Source organism: Podarcis liolepis (assembly GCF_965112155.1).
Source record: "Podarcis liolepis genome assembly, chromosome: 8".
NCBI lineage: Eukaryota > Metazoa > Chordata > Lepidosauria > Squamata > Lacertidae > Podarcis > Podarcis liolepis.
The window spans coordinates 32,269,516-32,297,247 of NC_139560.1; the positions used below are offsets into that span (position 1 = coordinate 32,269,516).

At 39.4% G+C, this 27,732-nt stretch overlaps 1 protein-coding gene across 3 annotated transcripts; it reads right to left on the reverse strand.

The window, feature by feature from the left end:
• Positions 1–329: 329 nt before the first annotated feature.
• On the reverse strand, positions 330–27,732 carry CRISPLD1 (cysteine rich secretory protein LCCL domain containing 1). Of its 3 annotated transcripts, none has more exons than XM_083517336.1 (15): positions 27,275–27,732; positions 25,340–25,661; positions 15,430–15,548; positions 15,149–15,281; positions 14,182–14,297; positions 11,797–11,897; positions 10,235–10,387; positions 10,077–10,137; positions 9,907–9,973; positions 9,202–9,332; positions 7,912–7,955; positions 7,746–7,818; positions 6,967–7,042; positions 4,217–4,347; positions 330–2,525 (listed from the first exon to the last, which is right to left on the reverse strand). In XM_083517336.1, the coding sequence occupies exons 2-15, from the start codon at positions 25,595–25,597 to the stop codon at positions 2,474–2,476; spliced, it is 1,515 nt and encodes a 504-aa protein (XP_083373462.1). In that variant the 5' UTR covers positions 25,598–25,661; positions 27,275–27,732; the 3' UTR covers positions 330–2,473. The 3 variants fall into 3 exon arrangements, with proteins under 3 accessions (XP_083373462.1, XP_083373464.1, XP_083373463.1); XM_083517338.1 differs by lacking the exon at positions 27,275–27,732 and adding an exon at positions 26,763–26,791; XM_083517337.1 differs by lacking the exon at positions 27,275–27,732 and adding an exon at positions 26,435–26,496.

Here is a 27,732-nt window from a genome sequence, read left to right on the forward strand (position 1 = left end):
AGGTACTAAAGACTGAATCTGAGACTTCCTGTATTCATAGTATATGCACTGTTTGGTGTGGTCACATATGCATCAGGCAAAAAGGGTAAATGCATCACAAAAAAACATTTGCATGTGCTAATTTATATGTACTGATTTAGAAATATTTACTCTAAACTAAATGGAAACGCTATAATTTCAGCATAGCGAGGAAGACTCTGACAGGGTGATCGTCAAATGGAGGACTCTTTCAAAGACCCTAGGTCTGCTTTAATCTCTATAATGAGCAAATGTGATATGCCAAAAACATATTTCTTTAGCATTATAAAAGAACTACAATTTTACTGTCATTTCATTTAGTAGACTTTTTATTCAAAAAACGTTTGCCTAACTACATGAGGTAGTACATGTAGCTGAACAAAATAATACTGTGATGCATGTATGAAGAATATCGCTACCAATGGCATTTCGAAAGAAAGTCCACAACTATAAAGATAAAAAAATAACAGGAAAACAACTATTTATCAGTTTTACAGTCTTACACAATACACTTTTCATAGAAAGCTTGATAATGTCACCATTATATAATTTCTCTAGTATACCACAATAGGGCAGATGTAATGCACAGGGCTATCTACCATAAATGAGATCAAATGAAATGGTGAAATAATGTGATAGTAATCTTTGGCACTGTGTCCCGCCCTGCAGGAATATGCATCAGATGAAGAAATTAAAGGTATTAGAGCCTATGTTACAAATTCCGTTATTCTGCAGTTTCACCATTTACCAGTACTATACAGGACAGTTTATGTAGTATGGGGTGTCAGTCTTACAAACAAGCTTGTGCATAGTGAGAGCTCAGTTTGGTAGAGCATCTTAATCTCAGGGTTGGGTAAAAAGCTCTAAGTTGGGTGAAAAGATTCCTGCATTGCAGGGGGTTGCAAGAAGGGTGACACGTGTTTCCTTAGAGCTTTTTGGTTCTGTGATTCTATGTCTATTGTATTTCTGGGAACTGATTTACTGGAGCCCAAATGAACTACGGTATTTTTCCGTGTATAAGACTAGGTTATTTTATTAAAATATTATGCTAAAAACTTGGGGTCATCTAATACACGGATAGTGGAGAGGTGTGACGGGCGATTGGTGGCTGCCGCAAGCAGGATAATGTCTGCTGCATTTTTGCAGGTGATTGGTGGGTGCTGCAAGGTCTGCTGGCTATTGGCTGCTGCGGTAATTGGACTGGCAATTGGTGCTTGCTTTCAGTGATTGTGCAGACGATTGGTGGCGTCCTTGATGTGCATGCGATTGGCTGTTGCGTTCCTGCAGGTGAGCAAATTTCGGCAAACCCTCACCCCCACAAAAGCTCTACAAATCTGGGCAATCCCCACCGAAAAAAGCTCAGCAACTGTGGGCAATCTCCCCCCATTTTCTCTATATGGAGTCCCCCCAAAAAGCGAATGCCTTTTACATGGGGGCGTCCTATACACGGAAAAGTACCGTATATAGTCTGTCTTAAACCCAGTTCTAAGGGTTTACTCAAATGTCAGTCTCACTAATGCTTGACATGATTGTAGGATTTAAAACTCTTAGTTTTTAACAGGAGTCGTGGGGCAATGCTTATGGGGCTGGGAGAGGGTGACAGAGAGGTGAAAGGTCCTTGTGTGCACCTGTGAGAGTGCTCAATTGATTCTGCCAGTGTACTCATGCAGACCTGATGTTGCTGCTACCCTACTTTTACATATCATTATGTAAACAATTGCTTGTACCAAGCTGGTGGCATCTGATCCTGCTTTTTTTAAAAAAAAAAAAGAATTACCAACATGATACAAAAACAAGACAGTTATTATATTTTTAAAAATATACTGCTCTCAACCAGGATTCGTTTTAACTGGCATTTTAAAAAGTTGGATCAAAACAGAAAAGTGTAAAAATGGCAAAATATCTCATTCTTTTGACTTTGTGTGTTTTTGCAATAATATATGTTCACTGCTTGCTTTAGGGAATTAGTTATTTTTTCCAATTTTAAGCAATGAAAAATGATATATACAGTGGATATAAGATCTATCATAGATATACCTTTACACTTAATGTTAGTGGCATACATAAAACACCATAATAATAATAAACACCATAATAATAATAATAATGTATTCAGTTTTGTTTTGTTTTTAAATTGTGGAACATTTATGAGCTTCAAACGAATTGCATAGGAATAAATGCTAAGAAAATATAGCAATATTTAACACAGGATTCAAAACAAGTTATTTATCATCATAGTTTTTCATATGCATTTTCCCATGTTTAACTTTACAGATTTTCCCCCATTAAGATTTACATGCAGTTAAACCGCTTTTCAGTCAGAAAACAGTAAATATATTCTGTACAGCAATATTACATCTTTATACAAACTTGAGGAAGGAAATTAGATGGCATTTTCTTTCTCTTCTTCCAAGCACTGTATTTAGCTTTTGTTTTTACAGTTTACTTGTTACCTTCAAACCACAGCAAACACTCTGAATGCCTTGCCTCCTGAAGGATTCTGTAAACTACAGAAGGGAAAAAGTAGTAACATTTCATATAGCTTAGTTTGTGTTTTAAGATCCCAATCTTACCAAGCACTTATTCTAGAGATAAATCTACCCATACATTTAAGCCATCTGCAGAAGCCCTGGTCCTCCCACCATCAGATGTGCAAATAGACATTTAGAAATTTCTATCTGTACTTCCATCTGTACTTCCAAATGCTCAATACTGTCTGCTGAAGTAAAACATCTAGTTCTCAATAAGTGCAACCCTTCCAGCAAAACACACACACACACACACACACACACACACACCAGGTCAATCTTGTGTTCAAGGTTATTACAGACCCATGCCTGACAGCATGTAAAATTATGATACAATTCAATAGCTTAGCGCTATCAAAACAACTACTAGGATCAGAAATCCTGACACACATTTTATGACATGGGCAGAGTAGGCCTAATGTCCTCAGGTTGGAAAGCCACCAGGGATGGATCTTTGCCATATCCTGAGCCCAGCTAGCTCATGCCAGCCCGGGCAGAAGGTGGGGTTACAGATTTTGTCATTATATTTACTATTTACCAAACAAGGCTGGCATAGCAGAGAAAAGAAAGATTGGATCCCTTGGGAAATCCACAAGGCACTGGTCCAGCTCATTTAGGGGCTTCCTACAGGAGGAGGAGTTTGGATTTGATATCCTGCTTTATCACTACCTTAAGGAGTCTCAAAGCAGCTAACAACCTCCTTTCCCTTCCTCCCCCACGACAAACACTCTGTGAGGTGAGTAGGGCTGAGAGACTTCAGAGAAGTGTGACTAGCCCAAGGTCACTCAGCAGTTGCATGTGGAGGAGCAGGGATGCAAACCTGGTTCACCAGATTACGAGACTACCGCTCTTAACCACTACACCACAATGGCTTCTGCCCACAGAGCCGGAACCTCCCCACCAGTAGATTCCTCTCCAGCAATGAAATCCAATGGATAGGCAATTGCACACTATCCTAACCACCACCACCTGCACTAGGGAATTGGGATAGTTCTATCATGCTCTTTTGCAATTTTTCAAATTTAGTAAAACTTATTTTGTTGTTTATTTCTCCATGCCACCAAATATATCTTCTCTATACCTTTGCATATCTCTCTCATTCATATATATATATATATATATATATATATATATATATATATAGTGTGATTATTTACAGTACACAGCTATTTGGGGAGGTGGAGGTTGAAATCCTCCTGTGTAAGAAAACTTAGCTACCTACACTAAATAATTAGGGCACAATACAAAGTGAAACACTTCTGCTTTTAAATGCCAACTCTATCACTGAATTAAACAAGATTGCACATGCTTAATGTTGACAGGATTTTGATGATAAATTGTGGATATAAACATGTATACTTAGGCAGAAGCAAACCTGAAAATCCTGAAGAAACTCAATGCAACTTTCTTATCAGCTACTATGGTATTTGCTACTGGATCAACAACAAAAGAGTTGTTTTTACTCATAAGCAGCTTTTAGGGTTATGATTTGAGCTTACGGGAAACAGGCAGCTGCTTCTCCCTGGCAATTGCCATTGTTATACAACTCACGTCTGGTTAATTAGCATTAAGTAGAACACAACTATTCCAGGATTAACGTAGGATTGCAAAGAATGGCAGGTGTGTGCATGTAGATAGTAAACACTGGTCTTCAAAGTCACACTCTGTACCTTTCTGAAAAAATCCCATTTTGAAATGAAGCAGTATACATCCTTCTTTTATCCACTGGCATAACGTCAACAAAGCCCCCTTCATTCCGAATCACTCCAGCATGTATAGCTGTCCGGCAGATACTAGATGCCTAAGAAAATTAAAATAGAAGGCTTTTTTTAAAAAAATGAAAAATTGCAAATCAAGTGACGGAACTTTTATCTCTCTCTCTCTTTTGTGGTTTATGTAGCACCAGGGTATTCACCATCATTTTCTTTGGGGGAAATGTAGTTTTAATAAAGACGAAATGACCATGCATTGGTAACTATGAAAGGTACTGGGTAACTCATAGTCTGCATTTAACACACTTTACTAAGCAAATATATATATATTGGCCATAGTCTTACTGGGTTGCAGTACAGCCCCATGCATAAATAAGACTGTCTAAAGTACTTTAAAAGTTAGCATGAACATTTCATATAGTATTACAAGGCCTTGTTTTATTGCTGTGCTGTGAACCCTTTGGCATTCATCAGCATTTAACAGGTCACAGAATCTGAATACTGAGCTGCTTAATCATTTTCCTTCTTTCGCTACTCAGCAAAATTCCAGATACTTACAACAGCATAGAATCAGTCTGCAAAGGCATGTTAAACACTTATAAAAGGATCTTTCAAGCCTTTATTTACATAGATATTTATTATTGATGACAGATGGAATTCCTGGGAATTTTACCTATTCTGCTGTAGAAAGTTATCAATGTGCTCTCAAATATATGAGGAGAGATGTGTGTATATAATTCAAATGGCAATCAGATTGTCAGCATAGTTGAAATCGTACACGACTGCAGTCACCAGCAGAAGGGCATGATCACAATTCTGGCTTTCATCATTACTTGACAAGTACTGAATAAACCAATATTGCCACAGTATTTTCTAACAAACAAGTGATGGTAAAAGCAATAAAAGTGAGCCACGGAAACATGAATTTGGCAGCAACCATTTCTAGCTTATAAGACTGCTAGTTGTGCCTCATTCCTTCCCCAACATGATGCCCTCAGCATAGTTTGGTCTACAACTTCTATCATATTGGCTGGAGCTGATGGAAGCTGTAATCCAAAACATCTGGAGGGTACTGCGTAGTGATATAGCCAGTCACTACTGAGACTCCTGTTCCAGTGACATCTATGCTGGCTTGGTCATGTCCACAGAATGGAAGACGGGAAGTTTCCCAAGGACGTTCTCTACGGGGAGCTGGCTTACGGCACCAGGACAACTCTATGTTCAAAGATGTCTGCAAACATGACATGTAACATCAACCCCACCATGTGCGAATCCCTTGCAGGCAACTGCAGTGCCTGGAGACAGACAGTTAAGTCGTGTATCCATAGCAATGACCAGAGTAGAATTATTATTATTATTATTATTATTATTATTATTATTATTATTATTAATTTATTTATTTATACCCCACCCATCTGGCTTCCAACAAAATATTAAACTACAAATATTAAACATTAAAAGCTTCCATAAACAGGGCTGCCTTCAGATGTCTTCTAAAAGTCTGGTAGTTGTTTTTTTCTTTGACATCTAGTGGGAGGGTGTTCTACAGGGTGCCACTACAGAGAAGGCCCTCTGCCTGGTTCCCTGTAACTTGGCTTCTTGCAGCGAGGGAACTACCAGAAGGCCCTCGGCTCTGGACCTCAGTGTCTGGGCAGAACGATGGAGGTGGAGATGCTTCTTCAGGTAAACTGGACCAAGGCCACTTAGGGCTTTAAAGGTCAGAAATGATGGCTAGGAGGAGTGCAGAGAGAAGAAACCCCATGGTGCATCTGCAGCAGCACAACTGGACACCTTCATCTGCCCTGGCTGCAGCAAAACATGTCTCTTCCACTTCTGTCTCTAGAGCCACAGCAGGTGGTGTAACCTTCCAATAGTTTGGCTCTACCCCCAAAGGCGCACTCCCCCATTGTCTCCCGAGGGAGACGGATGCCAACAGCAACTGAGACATGTAAGTGTATGAATGGAGCCACAGTCAGCTGAGGAGAACAGCCAGTCAGTGAAACCTTTCCTGCTTTGGCTTTTCTTAGTCCGCTTGTGTTGTGTGGTCTACGTTCTGTTTGCAGTTCAACATTCCTCTTGACAATTTCAGATCTTTCCTAGCACAAAATATGTATTGCGGCCATGTGGCATCCTGAAATAGGTTTTAATTGTTAGGGTTTACCACATGGATACGGTATGTGTAAAAGTATCCTGTGACTGGAAAGAAACTGAATATATCTGAACTGTATGTATCTACAGTGGTACTTCGGGTTAAGAACTTAATTCGTTCCGGAGGTCCGTTCTTAACCTGAAACTGTTCTTAACCTGAAGCACCATTTTAGCTAATGGGGCCTCCTGCTGCCGCCACGCCGCCAGAGCACGATTTCTGTTCTCATCCTGAAGCAAAGTTCTTAACCTGAAGCACTATTTCTGGGTTAGCGGAGTGTGTAACCTGAAGCGTATGTAACCTGAAGTGTATGTAACCTGAGGTACCACTGGTTCAAGTGGATAAAACAGACAACAAGCAGCTTTGTAAACATAGTGTCTGTTTGAACTAAAAAATTAAATCAGAGAATCAATGTATATCAATGGATCTAAACTGGAAATGAAGCCACATATTTTTAATGATTCAATTTCCCACCTGCTAAGCTAGTATAAATAAATAATAAATAATTGTATAAATGCAATTATTTTACACTCCAGATTTAGAAATATGTTATCTTACTTACATCAGAATAAATTCTTGATCCTATCACTCGAGCATAGTGTGGATTTGCCTGCATGCAATTGTGAGGACAATAGAGCCTTGAAAATAGAAAATAAAATAAAAACATAGACAATTATAACTTTTTCACATGTAAAGTACAAATTTTTGATCATTTCATCCAATGAAAAGCACACATAATGGAACAGTTTTATGTTCATGCATTGCTTTGTTCTATTATATTTCCTGTTCTCTTGGTCATATGGGCTTTTTACACTATGGACTGCTTGAGGATTTCCCAACAATTCTGGCTTTGCCTTCAGTTCATAGTACTTGTACATGCTTCAGTGTGCACACAGAACTCGCTGTGTGAATAGAGAAGCTCATTTTTATGAATGGGGGCTCAGAGAGTTCCACCTATGTATCAACTACAGAGCAATCTGACTTAGTCAACATAAGGAGTGGTTGTGGTGAGCAAATGGCCAAATCCAAAGCCCTGCCAGGCTCCTTTTCCTTTTTTTCCCCTTTTCCCTTTCCATTTCTCCCCATAAAAAATGTTTTAATGGGAAGGAAAATAAATATGCCTGTTCCAGGATTGGCATAGTGGCCCCCATCTGCACCCTCAGGGTATGAACTTATATTCATAAGGTCCAGTATAATGTCAGCAGCCTGAAGTTCAATATATAAGGAAGTCTAATGACTCTAATATTTCTAGTTCAACATCACCATATGGTTTGTAATAGCCTTTCCCCTGCATTGTGATAGGAATGGCAATTAAACAACAGACAAAATTAAATAGCTTACCTTGGGCAATGTGTGGCTGGCTTGTAAAATGGGCATAATTGTTCCACAGTTGTTTCACAAGTGATAGCTTGCACTGAAATTTTAAAAAGCATACTCAAATAAATGTTAATAGATAACATATACATTAATGAATGAGTAATGCTGTATTATATAAATTAATGCTAACCTGGCACTTTAGAGACTGTGAAGGAATTCGCAGACTGGTATTTGCTACAATAAAAACAGAAACATAGCTATTATTACCAATATCCATATATTTGCTTTATGTATGCTCTCCAAAGTGATGTACAATGAAATCATAAAACAATTGCCACAAACATTTTTAATAACTGAGCAAAAGGAGCACAAATTAATGGGAAAATGGAACAAAAATATGTTGTTTGAATACTTCTACAACTGTGTAGAAATCCACTCTGCAAGCATCTTTCTAACTTATAGTGTAGTGTTATACATGTCTTCTCTGAAGTAGATTTCATTAACTTCAATGCATCTCATTCCCAAGCTTGAATAAGAATGCAGCTTTAGGTCTCTAAATAAATAAATAAATTCAATGAGGCTGCATAAATATGTATTTAAGTGCTAAACATTTAAGAGCATCCAACACAAAGTCAAGTGATTGATTTAAACCTGCTGGAGAATCCTTAACTGTGTTGATTCCAGCCTAAAGTTCCACTGACTGAACAAGAGATGGCAAAAATTATAATGCAGAAATTTTGGGGAGATGAATGTAGTGACAGCCAGGTTACTTCAAAAGACCAGAGGTTTTCAGAAAGACTGAGATAACTACTGAAGTAATTTTCTGATTACTATTCAAGGTTCATAGATACTATGTTATATTAGAACATAACAGTAAACAGTGACAAGTATTATATGGTAAAACAAAATCTCTGCTCAAGATATATATTTTTATTTCACAACATTTATATATTGCTTGATTATAAAAGCAGCTAAATATGGCAGAAAAACAGAATTTACATTGCTTTTGATATATATATATAAATATATATATATAAAATGGGACGCGGGTGGCACTGTGGGTTAAACCACAGAGCCTAGGACTTGCCGATCAGAAGGTCGGCAGTTCGAATCCCCGCAACGGGGTGAGCTCCCGTTGCTCAGTCCCTGCTCCTGCCAACCTAGCAGTTCAAAAGCACATCAAAGTGCAAGTAGATAAATAGGTACCGCTCCTTCAGGAAGGTAAACGGTGTTTCCGTGTGCTGCTCTGGTTCGCCAGAAGCAGCTTAGTCATGCTGGCCACATGACCCGGAAGCTGTCTGCGGACAAACGCCGGCTCCCTCAGCCAATAAAGCAAGATGAGCGCCGCAACCCCAGAGTCAGTCACGACTGGACCTAATGGTCAGGGCTCCCTATAAGCATATATGCTTATAGGCTAATGTATTAAAAACCTGAGACCTACCTACAACATTTGTGGCTGAATATTTGTATTTCTACTCACCCAATTGACTGAACTCCATTTCTATAGGATTTAATGAAATAATTTCTTCTTCCTTGCCTGGTAACATCAACCCAGCCACCATCGTTATCTAGGATGCCATAATGTATTGCAGCTCTGCAAATGCTTGATTGCTACGATAGAAAAACACAGAAACAGAAATTAAGATCCATACCCGAACAATTATTTTCCCCATGACATTTCCAAAAGGAGGAGCACCTCTACTTCAAAGCAAACTCTTGTGTTTTTATTATATTCTGGCATACGGCAAGTCAGTCATCTATTAGTCATTTTCAGTTTTATGCTATCAAAGATGAGTTAGCAAATGATACCAGATATATTAGGTTGTGTCCAACTAAGTTCTACTCAGAATAGCCCTATTGAAATCAATGGACCTGAGTTAATCAGGTCAATCAATTTCAACATGTCTATTCTGAATGTGAAAGACACTGGATACGGCCCAGTATGTCTGACTATACTTGTGAATTCTCTACGTGAGGTGCTAACTAAATCTCCAACTCAAAATAAGATACTGAGTAAAATCTTACCAAACAGTTATCCTCAGATATTTCTATCAATTTTAGCTTACTTTTTACTCAGTTCTGTTTACATAATGTTTTGTCAATGATAATGTGCATTAGCTAACCTCCTAGATAAAACAATGTAATCAAATAGTGCTACAGTGAGTGTTAATTATAATATTTTTACCATGTCATAATGTACACTTCCAACAACTTTGGCACTGCTGTCCAAACAGCCAGCAGGACATTCATACCTAGGGGGGGAAACAGTTTGATCTGAGAATAATGGCAAAAACAATGAAATTTTAAAATGCATGTAATCCCATGGATTCTGGATAAACTGGAAGGATGCCCTACCTATTACAAGTTGTTCCTTTGCACTGGTCCCTTAGCCGTACTTCACAGGAAACAATTTGAGCTGGGGGAGAAAGTGGCCATTATTATTTCAGTGTCCCACAGTGTTAGAAAAATCCAACAACAAAATGAAACCGGTGATAAAAATGAAATTGACTTACACATTTGTAGTTTGCTTATGACTTCATTTCTGTCACCATCATCAGATGCTGCGTGTGACCTTAATCGATTTTGTGATGAATCCTGAACATGTGACTGCTGCCGTTCAATCTCATTGGTTTCCATCTCTGGAGAGTAACGTCTTTCTGAACCTTCTGTTATAGCAAACAAATGGAACAAATGCCATTTTTAAAACAACAGTCAATTCCTGTGAATCAGAAATGGAATAGCAAGTATGTCTTGTAACTAGCCACAAGGAAGCCAAAGCCATCTGATGGAGGTCTACTTGGAAGTAAATCCCACTGTATGGAGCTTGTGTGCATACAAATGCAGCTTAGTCCTTAGAACCTCCAAGCCCTGCTGGGAGTAAATATCTCTCACTACAATTAATGGGACTTAAAAATGTTTAATACTGGCCGGCTTGTGATACTTGTTTTTACTATCATATCACTAAGTGAAGGTTACAAACAAAAGTAAATGTATTAGGATGCAAAGCTACTGACACAACGAGAGATTATCCTCTTCAATCTGAAGATAATGAACATGCATTGAAGAGGCAGCATCACAGGTACAGGCTTTTCCTCAATACACGTGGTTCATTATAATGTCTGTAGAGAGCCAGTTTATATTAGTGAGGGGTAGAGAGCCTGTGGCCCTTTAGATGTTGTTGGACTCCAGCTTCCATTGACCCCGGCCAATGGCCAGGTATGATGGGAATTGTTGTCCAAATACATCTGGAGAGCTATAGCTTCCCCGTGCCTGCTCTATGGACTCAGGAAGCTTGCAAAGGCAACATTCTAGATTACACAGAGAAAACTCTATTCAAGAACAGTTCTATGCAGGGAAGTTCTTTACTCATATTCTAATAAGTACATGTTGGTCAGCACTCCAAGTACAGTGGCACCTTGGTTTACAACCATAATCTGTTCCAGAAGTCCGTTTGTAAACCAAAACAGGTTGTAACCTAAGGCGCACTTTCGCCAATGGGGCCTCCAAAATTTTTTTGTTCATAATCCAAAAGAAATGGGTTGTAATCCAAAAAAAGGTTGCAAACCGGAACACACACTTCCGGGTTTGACGTGTTTGTAATCCAAAAGGTATGCAAACCAAGATGTATGCAAACCAAGGTACCGCTGTATGCTACATTTTATCCCCAGATAGAAAGTGTGAAAATGCCTTCTGTTGTGTTCAGAAGGTTCTGAATTAGAATGCATTTAGGCTGCAATTCAATGTTTGCTGACTTGAAAGTAAGCCCAGTAGGATTCACTTCTGAATAGACATATATATGATTGCACTGTTAATGAATTCATTGCGTGATTTTTGGTCTTTCTTAAAAGATGGAATGATATAGGTGTCGATTTCCAAAAGCTTTTTGGTACAAATTGTTAAAGCCAAATATTCATTATGTTTTTCTGACCATCAAAGTCACTTCATGTGGAGCAAAAAATGCGAATAAGCCTTTGACCAACACATAGAATTCCCGTGGAATCAAATGATCCCTTCCCTTTCCCTTAGATACCAAGAAAAGTGGCAGCAGATACAATTCAATTTGCTGAATACACACCTTTATAACAAAGATTTTCTCTACAGCCTCCTCCAAAACTAGGTGGACATGCAGAACATGGGCGACCATGCTTGTATGGCGCATGCCCCCACCAATTACCCCTAGGGGAGAAATGCTATTTAGTGAAATATATTCATGATAAATATTTTGTTTTGCACAGTTTAAAAGGTCTATCACTGACCTAATAAGGACACAGGCACTTGTGACTGTGAAACCTCCTCTCACCCAACTGGGGTGGCTGGTTCACCTGGACTGCTTTTTAGGGGGCACAAGTCATACCTCCTAGATGGTGCCGTAAGAGTGGCACAGCTATAGCTATGGCGACATGCCATGAATGGTAGATTTGCTTCCAAAGCATTACCCTAAATGGCCTGGGGCAGGGAGGGCAGAGACATGTATTCTCAGGCCTTAATAAGCTTTTGATATAGTATTTTATTGAGCTACAGGCACAATTAATGCATTTGGTAAGTAGGACAACGTGATCTATAGCTGCAACATATATAGCTAATCCCCAGAAACATGCTCAGAAGATTATCCTTCCTGCTGGTAGAGCCAAAGGTACAGAATAAATTGCTTGATTTCACAAATGAGGGCTGAGGTTGATAACTGGCCAAACTGAGGGGTATTTTTGTCTGGGAGGGAGAAGTGGTGTTTGCTGTTTTTCTCCTTATGGGAAATTTATGGCTGTCCCTCCACTATCATTCTGCCAGCACAGTAGCGCCATATCTCCCTCCCCTCCCAAACCCAAAAAATTTGGAGTATAGGTCTGCTCTGCCCATACTGTTCCAAAGCCAAGGAAGAATGTAGCTGAGTGCAGCCTTATTTAACACCATGCAAAATTACCATAATGCAGGTGAACTGCTGCCAATCAAATCCCCTCTAATCATCTGTTGTAAAATGAGCAGATTGTGTATATAAATGGAGCTGGCAGATTTTCGAGAATGCTTGGAATGTTGTAATTTTGGACTAAAACAGATTTAGGTTGGAGCTTGCAAAATTCAAAATGTGTTACCATTGCACTGGGTCAAAGCTCCACTAGAAACAATGCAACATATTACAGAAACTCAAAACAGAAAATTCAGTCTGATTTTTCTCTGTTACCTAATAGATTAAATGTTCCTTTGTCTGCGGACAGACAATGGGTGACTTACAGGGAACTGCTGGGTTGTACAGGGGGGGGAACCCAAACTGAAATCAATGGAATACTTAAGGAGCCAAGTTACAGATTGGTTGCAATATCACCAGGTATATGACATGTTTAAATTAGATAGAAAGAATGGATTTCTGGACCAAAGCTCACAATTTGAAAAAGAACTCTTACAAAATAAGGATAAATTTCTGTCCATAATGCATAATTTTTTAATTAGAATGGGAAACAAAAGACGAGCAAGGTAAAGCTCCAATGACACACTGGGCAATAGATATAGGACACAATATAGATCTTAACCTCTGGGAGAAGCTTTGGAAAAGCGACCTGAAATTTACTGCATGTTATTCGTTGAAAGATAATTATTTGAAAATTATTGTTAGCACGGCCCTGTTAGAGGGGTTTATGCTGAGAGTCACTGACCATGAGTGCTCGGTGTATGGTCAAACTCCCAGAACTGGAGGAGTGGGGGGGCAGCTGTATAAACACATGTTTTGCAGTGTCCCCCATAATTCCTGTCTGTCCCTTCTTAGCCTCAGACCACAACTGGGGTCTGAGATGGATACATGCCCAATGCCTAAGCCAAGGTTTCCTACATCTGAAATTTAATAAAGTTGTGACCTAATTTTAATCCCATAACTATGCTGTGTTGTTTCTTATTTATCTATTTCGAAATAAACACAGGTGTCAAGGTTTAATTACGTGTAACAGGTACATTTTCTGGGACCAGCTTCCATGTGGCTGGTCACATGTGGAGCCAGCCACATGTGGAGTGGCTGATATATTTATAAATGTAACAGACCTGCCCCCCACGCTAAAAGAAAAGAAACCTTAGGGATTGGGAATATGGAACAGAAACATGATGTTGGGGAGAGCAGGGTGTTAAATTGTCATAAACCCATGTGTACCTTATGAGATTAAAAAGCAGATTGTGGGGAAATAATAAAGCACTCCCACCCCCACCATTTCTGTAGTCCAGGGATGACTACTAATCTTTGGTCCTGCGGATGTTAGATTATAACGCCCATCATTCCTAACCATTTGGCCTTTGGCTGGGGCAAATCTGGGGCTGAACATCTGGTCCAAGAACATCTGGTAGGCCACGGGTTCCAAACCTCCCAAAGTAACTCTCCCAATAGCTTTTCTGTTTTTTAAAAAATGGCACTGGGGTTCTTTTATACCTATCTCTGTGTACCAATTTACCATAGCTAACTTCTTAATCTGTCATATATACTTACTTGGGAGAATAATTGCACACCAGGTAAATGGCTTTTGGCCATATCTGTCCCCAGACATTCATGTTATGGCACAAATTAACTGCACAACCTATTCTGCTACTTGTGGCCCATACCACCTATTGGACAAAATGAAAGAAAGACAGTTAAATGCCTGACTCAAATCAAAACAAATGAATATTATAATACTATCCAGAAAAAAATATAGGCAGTACTGCAGTCATAGAGAGAGAAGAAAAATTAATATAGTTAAAGTTTAACACACTGAATGGCTGAGGAAAGTACATATACTGCAGATCTCTTGCTAGCATGAGTGGAATCCAGATTCTGACGGGATTCCACTTATTTACATCATCTGTTGATCTCAATAAAATAAAACATTTATGGTCTTTGATCATGCATAAAAATGCAATGATAGATAGATAGATAGATAGATAGATAGATAGATAGATAGATAGATGATAGATGATAGATAGATAGATAGATAGATAGATAGATGATAGATAGATAGATAGATAGATAGATGATAGATAGATGATAGATGATAGATAGATAGATAGATAGATAGATGATAGATAGATAGATAGATAGATAGATAGATAGATAGATAGATAGACAGATATAGATAGATAGATAGATAGATAGATAGATAGATAGATAGATAGATAGATAGATGATAGATAGATAGATAGATAGATAGATAGATGATAGATAGTTAATCAGTTGTATTAAGTGTCACTTTAAACAAAACTTGCTTAAAATGAATTCTGACGGTTTCATTACTAAATTCTATACTTGTCTCTTTACACTGAATTCATGACAGTCAAGGTAACTGTCAAGGTAAACCATAGTTAATGGTTTATCATGAATAGGCCAATTCTGCCTTCTTTGCCCATGTGAGTGGAAGAAAAGAAACACAATCCCTGGCTTGGTGTTATATCTGATATTGGGAAGAATAATGCATACCTACCTGTGTATAATGGGTACATACAGGGCCAGAACATCTATAAGGGCAATAAGGGTTGCATTCTTGAGGATAAGGATAGCTGAAGTCTCTCACTTCATCATACCATGCTTGGACATGAAATGTTAGAGGTCTATATCTACAAAAAAGGAACCAGCAAAACTCAAAAATAATTCAAACAGCCACTGCAGTTATCAACAGAGAAAATGTTTATATGACATTTTTAAGGAGAACCTTTTTTTTTAAAACACTGTTTGAAATCATTTGTAAAATACAATTATTTATACCTTCCCCAGTGTGCTCCCAAATTCTGTCCAATGGATGGAAGAAGACTTGCAGGACCATGTTCCCAAAGACATGTCTCAGCCCAGGATTGTGCTGATCTCTCCAGCTCTACATCCCATGTCTATATTTGAGGAGGTAGGGAGAGAAGGAAAAATGCAATTGTTTGAAAGTGTTTTAAGCTTATGAAAAGGGACATTTTGTGATGCACATGAACAAACAACCTATGACGCCACTTATCCCAGTGAAATAGGACTTCATTTGGCAATACTTATGGCATAAGTCTTTGTTTGACTGATTGGTCTGAATCATGCCCCCTTCATCCGACCTTGCTTAACAAGACAATGTTCATTCTTTTAAAATGTTCATTCTTTTTCAAAAAAAAGAGTCCTTGATCGTATTTATCTTACAAAGAAGTAGGAAACAAGCAAGACTTTGGAATGAAAAGTTTATTCTTCTAATCAAGGCCTAAACTGAGACACCTGAATAGAAAGCCACAAGATATCCTTCATACATTTTTCCAGATATGTCTTGGATCCCCTGAAGAGTCTATATTTTCACAATAATCTGTGTTTGGACTCATGAATTGGTTGCCAGATTCCAAATTGCAAGAAGGTTAGTTTACTTATATCATAAAGATTATTTCAACTGTCAAGCTTCTAAATTGTTAATACCACATTTGTTGTCATTAGCTCCCCCCCCCCTTTGCTAACCTGAGAAGCAGATTGAACTGGAATTAGTGGTATCACCAGAATTCATAATTAGTCAGTCCACATGTCAAATCGAATCTGTTCATAACTCCCATCTGTACAATGAGACTGACTTTGACCCAGTGAAATGATAAGGTTTTTTTGTAATTTAAACTAGTGATTTTTACAAATTCAAGAAATTTGATGCTTCAACAAATTGTACAATGCTGTTCTAAAGCAGAGATTCTGAATCTGTGACCCTCCAGATACTGCTGGACTCCAACTCCCTTCTGTTCCAGCAAGGACAATTCATTATCAGGAGTGACGGGAGTTGTAGTCTATCAACATCTGATGACCTACAGATCCCCCTTCACTGTTCTACACACTTTTTTTGGAGATGTTTCTACTTTGGTAATAATTAATGGTATCCTATAGCAACCACCTGGCAGAAAGCCACATTGGACCTAATGGGGCATACTTCTGAGTGGACATATATAGAGAATCCCACTGGGTAATCTTTCTATAGTATATTCCAGCAAGTAAGGCAATGCTTGTGATCAAGTGGGATTTTTAGCAGGAATCCATTTTCTGCAGTGAATAATGAAGTACAACTGTCCAAAGCACTGCAAAAGCTGCCTTTGATGAAGCATTTCATTTCTTGTGTTCACTCATGACAGATGAACATATACATCCTTAGGTACTGTTGAGGTTGGATCGATTATTCAAAGTCATCCTGAAAGGTTTATACTTTTTAAAATAATTACAATAACATCCTGTTTTCTACATTGCCTACATGGCAAAATATCCACCTTACTTTTGTGTGTTTAAATGCAGGCAGAATAATGTATATTTTCTTTAACTACATTACTGTAGTTGAAACGTATGCATTGCATGCAAGTTTGGTGCAAATAAGGTATTTGTTCACTGAGTACTGATCCATGCACAGTTGCTCAGTGCATTTCCACTAGCTAACTCCTCAATTAATGTTGAGGTGGGCACAAATATTTTGGGACTGTATTCTCTATAAAAGGAAGGAAATACAGACCTCTTAATCTTTGAAGTTAAATACCACTTAACATTAACCATACAATTAAATAGCATCTAAAATAATATGGAATGGGAATCTTTATCTACACAAGATATGACCTGGGTCGTTGTTGATGTAGAAATAATCACAGTTACAAAGTTAAAATTAATTTGTAATCCATTTACAGTGATTAAATTATTCCACTGTAGCAAGGAAAGATTGAACTAGCTGCAAAACAATATTCTGAAATGCACAGGTTTCTAATATATCAGTGATGTTCTCCATTATACCTAATTTCAGACAAATATCCAAGCAATTATATTAGTATGATTGTACAATAACTAATAGTTATCAGTAGATACATGTTTCCATACTAAACCCTCAAGCTCTGTTCAGTTTGCTAAAGTTCACATGTGGAAATACAACCAACTTAATGTTTGTGAATTTATACTAATTTTCACAAAAATCAGTATGACACAAAGTTGCACAGAGATTTGAATATGTACATCAGATTTGAATATGAATTAAAATGTGAAAAAAGGATATCTCCAGCTGCCTCAGGACCAATCCCCAAGGCAGATGCCTCATCCTGAGAAACATGCAACTATCTTATAAAATAATCTTCAAACAATTTACCAGAAATGTCACTGATTTCGGTTTCATAATTGTACTCCGAAATGCTTCTACAAGCAACTTCTAATCAGTATCCTGAGTCTCAGACAAAGGCTTGGTGTGCACATTGCATTAGACCATAATTTAAAATAAACTATGGTTAAATGTGAACAAGCAGCATGCTAATAATGCACACTGCTCAAAAGTTCCCATTACACTCCGCCCTCACTTCACAGACAGAACAGTTAAAATGTGGCTTTTTGTATCATCAGAATCCAAGCTCAGTGGTTCTTTCGCTAAAATGAACCCTGACGTACCACAAGCCCAGTTCACATGGAATGGCAAGCTTGTGTCATCTGTAGCATAGCAGTAGTATAAGTGGAGAAAGAGCAACCCAGAAACATTTGAGCAATGAGCTGTGCATTTGCATGATTTAACCATAGTTTATTTTAATCCATGGTTTAATGTAAAATCTGAACTGGGCCAAAGAATCACAGAATCTTTTGGAGTGGCATACAGAACACAAAGAAAACCTTTCCAAAGCAATATGTGAAAACCTGTAAAGTAAATTAAAAAGAGCTAAGATTCAGACTTGGTAAAGACAGTAATGCATACAGTTGGCACCAACAAAAGTAAACATTTACTGTGGCATGATAGAAAGCCTCAATGCAGTATTCATTCTAAATATAAGGAATAGACTCGTAAAGTAAATATCACTGTACAGTATGGTGCTTTTTACTTTTAAAATAAAACCCACTATATTCTTTAAGCCAAATCACAATGAATAAGTGAAAGAAGGATACAAAAACTGGATAGGAAATATCATAGCAAAGCAGCACATTTTAATTAGTTGCCCAGATCCAGCTAAAGAGATGTAGGTAGAGAAGCAGTCCTCCATGAATATCTCTTGCTGAACCTGGAGTCATGGGCTTAAATTTTGTGTGCATTTGCTAGAAAAGGTATATACAGACATGAGTACATATCACTGACATACAGGGGCATTCTCACTTTATTTAAAAACAATGGGAAGCTTCCTTATTCAAAAATATATTGCCTGAACTTCTCATACAATGCTGCAAATTAAATGCCAATAGTTGGGATCTTTTTAAAAACAATATTCAAAGCTCCTGTTTCTACTAGCTGAAGTTGTCTCCATCCATCTTGCAGGGATTCCTCCTTTTTCATCAGTTCCCCCCATGTTACATATGGCATAGGACTGGGCAGGGAAGTCAGCTTTCACCAGCACTATCCTAGGCACTTTGGACTATTTTGTGTAATTTATGCCACTAAAATCATGGGGAGGGCACTGAAACTCCACCCCTCCAGCAATATCACCAAGCATGGCATGGTTCACACACTTTCAAGTCTAATTTTGTAACTATAATGGCCAGAACACAATCTCAGTGCCATCAGTTTAAAAATGTCACCTTAATTAACCTCTGACTGAAGTTCCATAGAGGTGAAACATTGATTTGATCTGGTATACATGCATCAGGTGATTGTGCTAAGCTATGTAAATGTGTGTGCATTTGATTTGATCTTTTATTTTGGTTAGTGTACTGATTACATGTACTTAAAGCCTGCAGCCCTCAATACTGCTAAAATGAATTTAACAGAAAATAAATGCACAAAAATGAAAGATAAATGAAAGAATGCTTCTGTGTTTTAAAATTGTTGTTGTCACTGTGATAAACTTTACATCAAGACTATACATCCTTGGGTATCACAGCAGAGATTTACCTACATGCCCTCTTGACCACTTTCACAAGGCAGAATCTACTGATGAAAAGTTCCAGATAAGAATAAGAGGATAAGTTGACATTGCTCAGCCCTTTGATGCCATGTCAATAGCCTCTGGGTGAAGGCATGGAATCTGGAGCACTTCCGCCAAGCTTTGAAGTAAAGCAGGAAAGTGGAAAGCCAGAGAGGAAGCATTTTCACTTTGAAAACTCTAGCTAGGTTCTTGGTTAAGTGCTCTACTTATGAAAACCAACCACTTAAAATGCCCCACAGGCCATAGTACTCTGTTCTTGAAAATGGGAATTGTGTTCATTAGGTGTCTCTGAAACTACTGATTTTATGTTAGCTGCTCTGGCTGAACAGCAGATACTGTAAATAAAAAATGAAATGAAATAAATATATAGAGAAAAGAAAAGAAAGCAGAAAAATATGAAAAGTACTTTAAATAAGTAGGAAGACATATTGGAAACCTTTTTTTCCCAGTTCAATCCTATACAAGCCTACTCAGAAGTAAGTATAGGATTACTAAAACTGCAATCCTATATCAGTTTGCCTGGCAGTAAATCCAAATCAATAGGACTTACTTCTAAGTATACTCGTATAATACTGTATTGTTAACCTTAGAACAGGCCTTTTTTTAGTTTTTCTCCCTTTGACTCCTCTCAGCTATAAACCTTCATTATATGTGACAAGTAATGTAAATATGTATAGAAAGATGAGGCATCACTAAGTAAATAAATAGTGCTAGAACCAACTTCCCCTGCCTACTCAGTAGCTTTTGTCACTAACACATCACCAAAAAACAGGAAATACGTCAGCAAAAAAGAGGGTGAACGGACACAAATTTGCATAAAAGGTGACCATGCTAATTTATAATTACTATAATATTTAGTAATTACTCCCTACTGAATCATGTGAGGCCAAATCAGCATTCTCCTGAACTGAACTTGTGACTGTCTTGGGACTTGATCTAGACACATCAAAGAAGCAATTCAGTTAAACGTGTTGTAAATGTCATACAGAGAAATTCCGTTGGCGAAAGACGGGTCTCCGCAGCTCCATCTGATGTCACAGTGTTATAACACATATAAAGCATTTTATCTTTACAAATGTAGCTGAGTCCTTGGACTGGACAAGTCTTTCAAGCAGATTACTGTCTTTGACATCCCTTCAAATGGAAGACTCATGGGACACTTGACCACCCTACTTATCTCCAATGACCTCTTGCTTTCTCCAGCTCTCCTCCTTCTTTCACTTTTCCTTGCTTCCTTTCTCTCTAGCCACATCTTCATCCGTTTCTTTTCCTTAAGCCCCTGTGGCTTCCCCACATTCTTCCCTTTCCTCCTTATTTCTGCTATCCTCACAGCTGATCCTACCTACTTTCTTCTTGCTTGATCTTTGTTACTTTGTCTTCTTCCATGTTTCTTCAGTGCCTTCTTCTGTCAGTTACCTGTCTCATCCTTCTCTGAGGTCCTTTTCATGCCTTCTTTGCTGCATTGTATAAGATTCACCTTGACTCCATGTTTCTACTTGACCTTTCACTTCCTTACTGCAATAAAATATCAACTGAAGTCAAAAGTGTAATAACTATTCTTTTTTTAATTGTTTGATTTAGTTACTTCACCTTTTTACTTCTGCCTTTTTAAGGAAGTAACTTGATGCTACAATTGCTTCTCTTCCTTCATCCTAGAGAAAACCAGATCACTATGAAATTTGTAAAAAAAACCATGCGTTATTGTTGCCCTCCAGTAAACAGTGTGCAAAACATTGTGCTCAGTAGCACATGGCCAGGAGCCAGGGAATTCTTAGTTGCACCAAGAAAGCAATGGCACTTATGTTGAACAGAACAGGTAGAATTGTGGCACTCTAATAAACTGGCGATCTTGTGGGGACTGTAATTAGTCTACTTATTCTATTTATCTTTTGGAAAGTACATCCACTTTCTGCAAATTAAGAGATACATGAAAGGAGCAAGCTTAGAGAAAAAGCTCATAAATTCAGCACTGCCATATTGTCACATTTTAACAAGTTGTAGTTCCACTCATATCCCTGGCAACACTGTAGCTAGAAAGGCTCTATCTGAATCAAATTAAAGTTTGTTGCTTACAGAACTTTTTACTTGTCTTGCATAAAACAATGGCACTGTGATCCTGTTTACAAATGTAATGCTGGTGAGTTACAATGTTATAAGTGATCGTGTAAATTTCAGTGTTCAGTAATAATTTTCTCATTCATTCAAAAATAAATGTTTTTGTAGACTTTATATGAATCTTTTGACAGCACCTGTAACCCTCTAACCCACTGAATATAGGTGCATAAGTGTACCTTCATTCAACCCTGAAGGGGCTAAATCCTTTGTGCATGTTCCAAGTGAGGGGCACACAAATCATGGGTGCTCATGAATTGTTCCCACCTCTGCCGCCTCCTTCTTCTCCTGTCCCATCTTACCTGGGGCAGAAGAAAAAGTGGCAGCTCCAGCTCCTCGACAGAGTATGCTTTCTTGCTATCACCTTTTGTAAGAAGAAATTGTCACTGGGGATGCTGGGAGGTGGCACCCCTTATTTTGCCTCAAATACATTCAAATGACTCTTTGCGAAGTAAGAGAAGGAGGTGACAACTGCTGAAGTGAACACTCAATGTGCAAATCAAGGGACACTTATTGATAGCTGCTCAATCTACAACTCACTGCAAATGATCAGACAAGGGGAGTTCACTTTTACAAGTTCCCCTTTTCTGCTACTTGTGTCATCTCTACCTTTGGCTGCATAATAGAACCCCAACCAAATATTAGCAAATATGGCTGATCATACTGATTGAATAACAGAGTACTTCCAAGTGTTAGCTTCTTCAATGAAGGTAATCCCAACAAAGAAGCAAATTATTGTAATTATTTATTAATTTTTTATACTGCCCTTCAATCTCAGGATCACAGGGCGGTTTACAATATCAGGAAGTACCTTATGAAAGAGACATTGTTTCGCACAACAACTGCTGTTCCCTATGCTGTCTAATATTATATTTTGAGTAGCAACAATCAGCATGACTTGTGGCACTTTCAGCATCTATATCAAGAGTACACAGCAAACCAGCATTTCGGGATTCAAGTCACATGCAGAGCACTATGATCACTGAAGAAAACAGACATTGTCTGGAAGCTCTCTGTCTTCTTCCATTTATAATGCTTTCCTCTGTTTATTTGGTGTGGTAATGGTAACAAATATATATTAACAATACATTAAACTTGACTATAAAAAAGCAATAACAGTTTCTGAAACTTAAACATAATGTTAAGTCATTCACCACAAAGCGTGTGCATGCCCTTAAAATGTGAATACCTAAAACATTTAAAGTGCCTTTCAAATTGTTTCATACAGTATATGCCCACTAAAAAACCCCGCTGCATGATAGCACTTGGTGCCTGATCTATGGATTTTTAGCTGAATGTCTCAATCTGCATTCTATTACAGAGCCTCAGAAGAGCCCTGACTACACACAATCAGCCACCTCTTCCTCTTTCTCAACTCAATCCAAGCCAATCATATTTAAGCTGGCATGGAAATTAAAGAAAGATGCTCTGCTGGAAATTCAATCCGAGGCATGCCCAGTTAAGAAGTATCAGGTAGCAGATGATATGAGAGACCTCTGCCCAAGACTGTGGAGAGTTTTCCTCTGGCAGTCAGAGTAGACAGCAGTGGGCTACACCAAGGCAATTTCTTTTTCCCCCATTCAGCCAAGCCACACACTTTCCCAGAGCAGCATGAGGTTAGGAGAGAAGGAAACCACTTCCGTGCCACTCTAGTAACATACGACTCTTCCAAATGTCAATGATATGAAAATTGTAACAGCCACCCTCATGCCTTAGCTTGGCAGCAGGGGAGCTCATCGTGCCAACTGTTCTCACCACTATTGATATCACAGCAGTATCATAGCCTAGATAATTCAGCTAATGTGAATTAAAACAAAAACAAAAAAACCCACACCTTGAACCCTGAGGTTTTTGATAACTACTGCCTGGTCACAGATTCTCCCTTCCTAGGCTTGAGAGGGTGGTGACAGGAAAGCTTCAGGAGTACTTGGAAGAAATTGATTATCTAGACCCATTTCAACACAGGTTTATCCTGGTCTTAAATCACACTTGGTCACCTTGGTAGTTCTTCTTTACCAGGAGATGGGACAGTACAATTTTCTTACTCTTGCTGGACCTCTCAGTGACTTTGAATACCCTTGGCCATGTTATCCTCCTGGACCTACTCTGTGAGATGGGAGTTTGAATGTAGTTTGAATCATATCTGAAGAACTGGTATTTTAAACGCATTGGATGACTGCACCTCAGCCCCCTGACCCTTGTGTTATAGGGTGCCACTGGGGGTTTCCCTGCTTCCAATGTTATTTATCATCAGAAACCATTGAGAGTGGTCATTAAAAGGTTTGAAGCACAATATGCTGATGACAGTCAGCTTTATTTCTGTTACATTTGAATCAGATGAGGCCATGTAGGTACTGAACCAGAATCAAGATGCAGTAACAGGTTGGATGAAGGCCAATAAACTGAAACAGAACCCTGGCAAGAGGGAAGTTGTTCAGCAATGTGCCACTTCTGGATGAAATTGTACTCCCCCTAAAGGAACAGGTATTCAGCTGGGGAGTAATTCATCTTTGTTCTTGGAAGCCCAAGTGGCTATGTTGGCTAGCAGCACTTTCTACCAAGGTGAATGAGGGTTACTGGCAGCCAGTAGGCTAGCAGGCCAAGTTCCACACTGTTTTAACATAGAGCTCTGAAGAACTTGGAACCAGGATACCTCTCTCCCTACTGCCTTGCCCAAGCTTTGAACTCAGCTTTGGAGGCCCTCTTGGTTGTGCCCCTATCTCAGTTAATGGCAACCTGTGGGAGGGCCTTCTCTCTGGCAGTCCCCTTCCTATGGAATTGTCTCTCCTTGGAGCTCTGATGATACCTTGATGCTTCCTTAAAGCACACCTGTGCACCCAAACCTTTTCACCAGAAAATTAATGGTGCTCTTGGGTTACCACTTACATACTGGTTTCACCAGTTCCATAAACTGAGTTGGGTAGAATAGGAAACGACAACTTCCATGTATCCTAACAGTATGTCTTTTGGTATGATTGGGAGAATCAGGTTTCATTCCTGTCTCCAGCCACCCTGAGGAAAAATAAGTGTTCATGTTGGTAGAATGGTTTTTAAAGCTTTCACAGAAAAGGCTCACAGAAAAATTAACCTCATTATAAAAGACCTGGGGAAAACATGTCCATTGCTAGGGGCTACAGTACAACAGAAGTAAGCCCCATTGAAAATAGTAGTGCTTCCTTCTGAGGGGAAAGCCATTCTGAAAAGTAAATGGCTGCAAACCCTTGCTTTTCCACATGGCTGCAAAGTGATCTTAGGTATGGCACACATGGCTCCCACAGCAATTTTCAGGAACTGTCCAACATTATGTGTGTCAGCCAAAATTAAGCAGTTCAAGGTCCCCGTTATTTCAATGGGAGAGTTAACCTCCTGCTATAAGTCTTCTCCACTCAGTTCAATATGACTTAAAAGTGCTGGGTTATGCCCTTAGTTTAAGACATTCCTTTAAAATAACTTAAATAGTTTTAAAAATTGGAATTGATGAAGCCTTTCAATCTTTCTGGAACAAAGTGTTGGGTCTACAAAAAACAACAACAACCCTAATTCATTAATCTCATAACATCACAAACAAACAGTTAAATAGGAAGCAAGTTTTGAAAAACATACAAATGCCAAGTAGTTAATATTTCTATGTTGTTCAGTGATGCAAACTATTACATTCTTTCTTTCTTTCTTTCTACAAACCAGCAACAATGCATCCTTACCATATATTCCATATTGGAAGCTTGTGGATACACCTGACCCCGTAATTTATTATGAAGATCCAAGATACTTTGCATATCACTGTCAGTGATAGCTCTTTTTCCTCTTTGCTTGGCGATCCACCATTCGCCATCCTCGTCCATGTATTTTTCTAGCATCTCCTCAAATAGTGTTGCATTGGGGAGTACCATAGCAGAAACTGCTTGAGCTATGAATAGCAAGGCAGTTACTCTGAAGCAGTCTTCCACTACACTCTTCATGATGAATGATTAAAAAACTCCTCTGGGTTAACTCCAAGATAAAGGCTTCTTCCAAGTTGACTTGCTGCAAAAGCAAAAGAGAGTGAGGTTATTCTGAAGCTAAGGTACAGTTAGGAATTAATTTGGTGAACAACAAAAGTGAAACTGTGTTTTAAAGAGGAGGGTTCTAGTGTGGTAGCTAGGGGACTGTCTAAGAAGCCAACTAATGCAGACGCCCAACAATTATACTGTATGTATGAGATGATAATTTATCTTCATTCTCATGAACTGAAGGATGCTGTACAAATATATTTGAAGGCACAGTTGCAAGCCTGCATGAAAGAAACCCATTCTCTCCATGAAAGCACAGGCAGTCATAGAATTAGCAGATTAATTCTGCCCTCATAAGCTCATCTAAAAATATTTTTATAACTTCAAGATGCATGATGAGCCTAAAATAAATGTAAGAAGATATCCAAGAGATCATGTCGAAAGCTAGCTTTCTGAGTCAGATTTTTCTAAAAAATAAAAATTAAAGGCACAATTTAGCCAAATGTCCTAAATTCACTTATTCGGGATGAAGCCCCAGTAAATACTGAAGTACTTGATTGTGAGTAAATGTGCATAGGGCTGTGCTGCATATCTCATTGATTCTCACTGAAATCCATGTGCTTAACTCTCCCACCACAATGTAAAAGTACTTAATGTTGGCTCAATCATGCCGCAAGTCTGGTGAAAAGGCTTTGCCAAACATTTTAAAAATCTTTTCAACGCCCATCATAGCAACAAATTATAATAAGGTTTTCAAAATCTATAAACTGCAGCCTAAGTTTACTCTACCTTACAATTAATAGTCACCTTGGAGTATTGCTGACACTCTTAAAAATGATTCTAGTAGATGTCCTGAACAGAGAGGGCAGTTCTCACAGAAATGAATGGAGCGCACATCATTTAATTTATATCAACAGAGGATTGCTTAGCTTGGAAAGGGGCCACAACCATATAAACGTTTCAGCATCCCCTGCATTCAAAGCTGTGAACCAAATGATCGGGGGCGGGGGGAGGTGGGCAAGAAACAGAGCGCGTTTATTATTGAAGAAAATGTCAGTGCCGGCTGTAATTTGCTACCTCCCACCTATCATCATATGGCCATCTTAAACAGTGTGGGGTTTTGCCCATTACGAACCATTCAGACCGGCTCCCTGGTCTTCCTGCGTTTCTGTCACATGAGGGGGGGGGCGCTTTATCTCAGAAACTTTTAAAAAGAAAACTTTAGTTGCCCTTATACTAAACAATCACAGCTCGGAATCCTGCAAGATGCCACGTTTGGTCTTCATCCTTGAGATGTTCAACGGTCCATAAGCTTTGAGGAAGTCCACCCTTTGCACAGCGCCCCCCCCCCAAAAAAAGTTCCCTTTGCCCGGTCCGTCCTGGTCTCCCGAGAGCCAAGCAGCCCCGCGCGCTACTCGATCGCCTGCCTGCCTGCGAGCGTGACTTCTCCGCTGGCTACTTGATCTCTATCGAGGAGGGCGGGAGTGAGGAGGCACTGAGAGAGGAGAGAGAGAGAGATGCAAAAGCGTTGCCGGCTCGTTCCTTCACGTCTCCCCCCGTTGCGCTTCGGCAGAGCTGCAGTTCATTTCCCGGCAGGCATGCCGAGAGAGAGCGCGGCAGTTCGCCGGAGTGAAGCAAAGCTCTTACCTCGGGCCTCTCTGGGGTCTCGCTTGTGCATACGCGGCTCAGGGGAGAGCCGAGCGCGCCTTCTCCCCTCAGCTCCTATCCCACCGAGGAGGTGAAAGGCGGGTTCGGGGCCTGTGAGAAGCCAGCAGGCGCCTGCTGCAAACTTTGGCTCGTCCAAGTTTCTCGCCCCCTCCTTTTTTTTCTTATCCCCTCAGCGCGGCCACTTCTCCCGCGCTCTGGCTACGCGGGGGCCTCCCGCCTTTCCCCCCCTCAGCGGCACGGATGGAGCACGGTCTCCCGCCTCTCAGTGGCAGCCGCTGGTGAGCCCGAGGAGCTGAGGCGCTGCTCTGTTTCGCCTCCTTGGCCACCAGCAGCCCTTTATCCCGAGCTCGGAGGGCGCCCACACCCACCAGGACGCGCCCGCCCTGCTCGTTCACCGCGCCGGCCCGCCCGCCTGCCGGCCAGAGCCACCTCCGACC

What these genes read in the sequence shown, in the direction of transcription:
- CRISPLD1 (XM_083517336.1), bottom strand. Translation starts at nt 25,597, where the DNA reads ATGAAGAGTGTAGTGGAAGACTGCTTCAGAGTAACTGCCTTGCTATTC. An exon ending in GTGTGCAATTATTCTCCCAA is followed by an intron (nt 11,898 to 14,181) that starts GTAAGTATATAT and finishes TTTCTCCCCTAG; the next exon opens with GGGTAATTGGTGGGGGCATG. An exon ending in AGAAAATCTTTGTTATAAAG is followed by an intron (nt 10,388 to 11,796) that starts GTGTGTATTCAG and finishes TTGCTATAACAG; the next exon opens with AAGGTTCAGAAAGACGTTAC.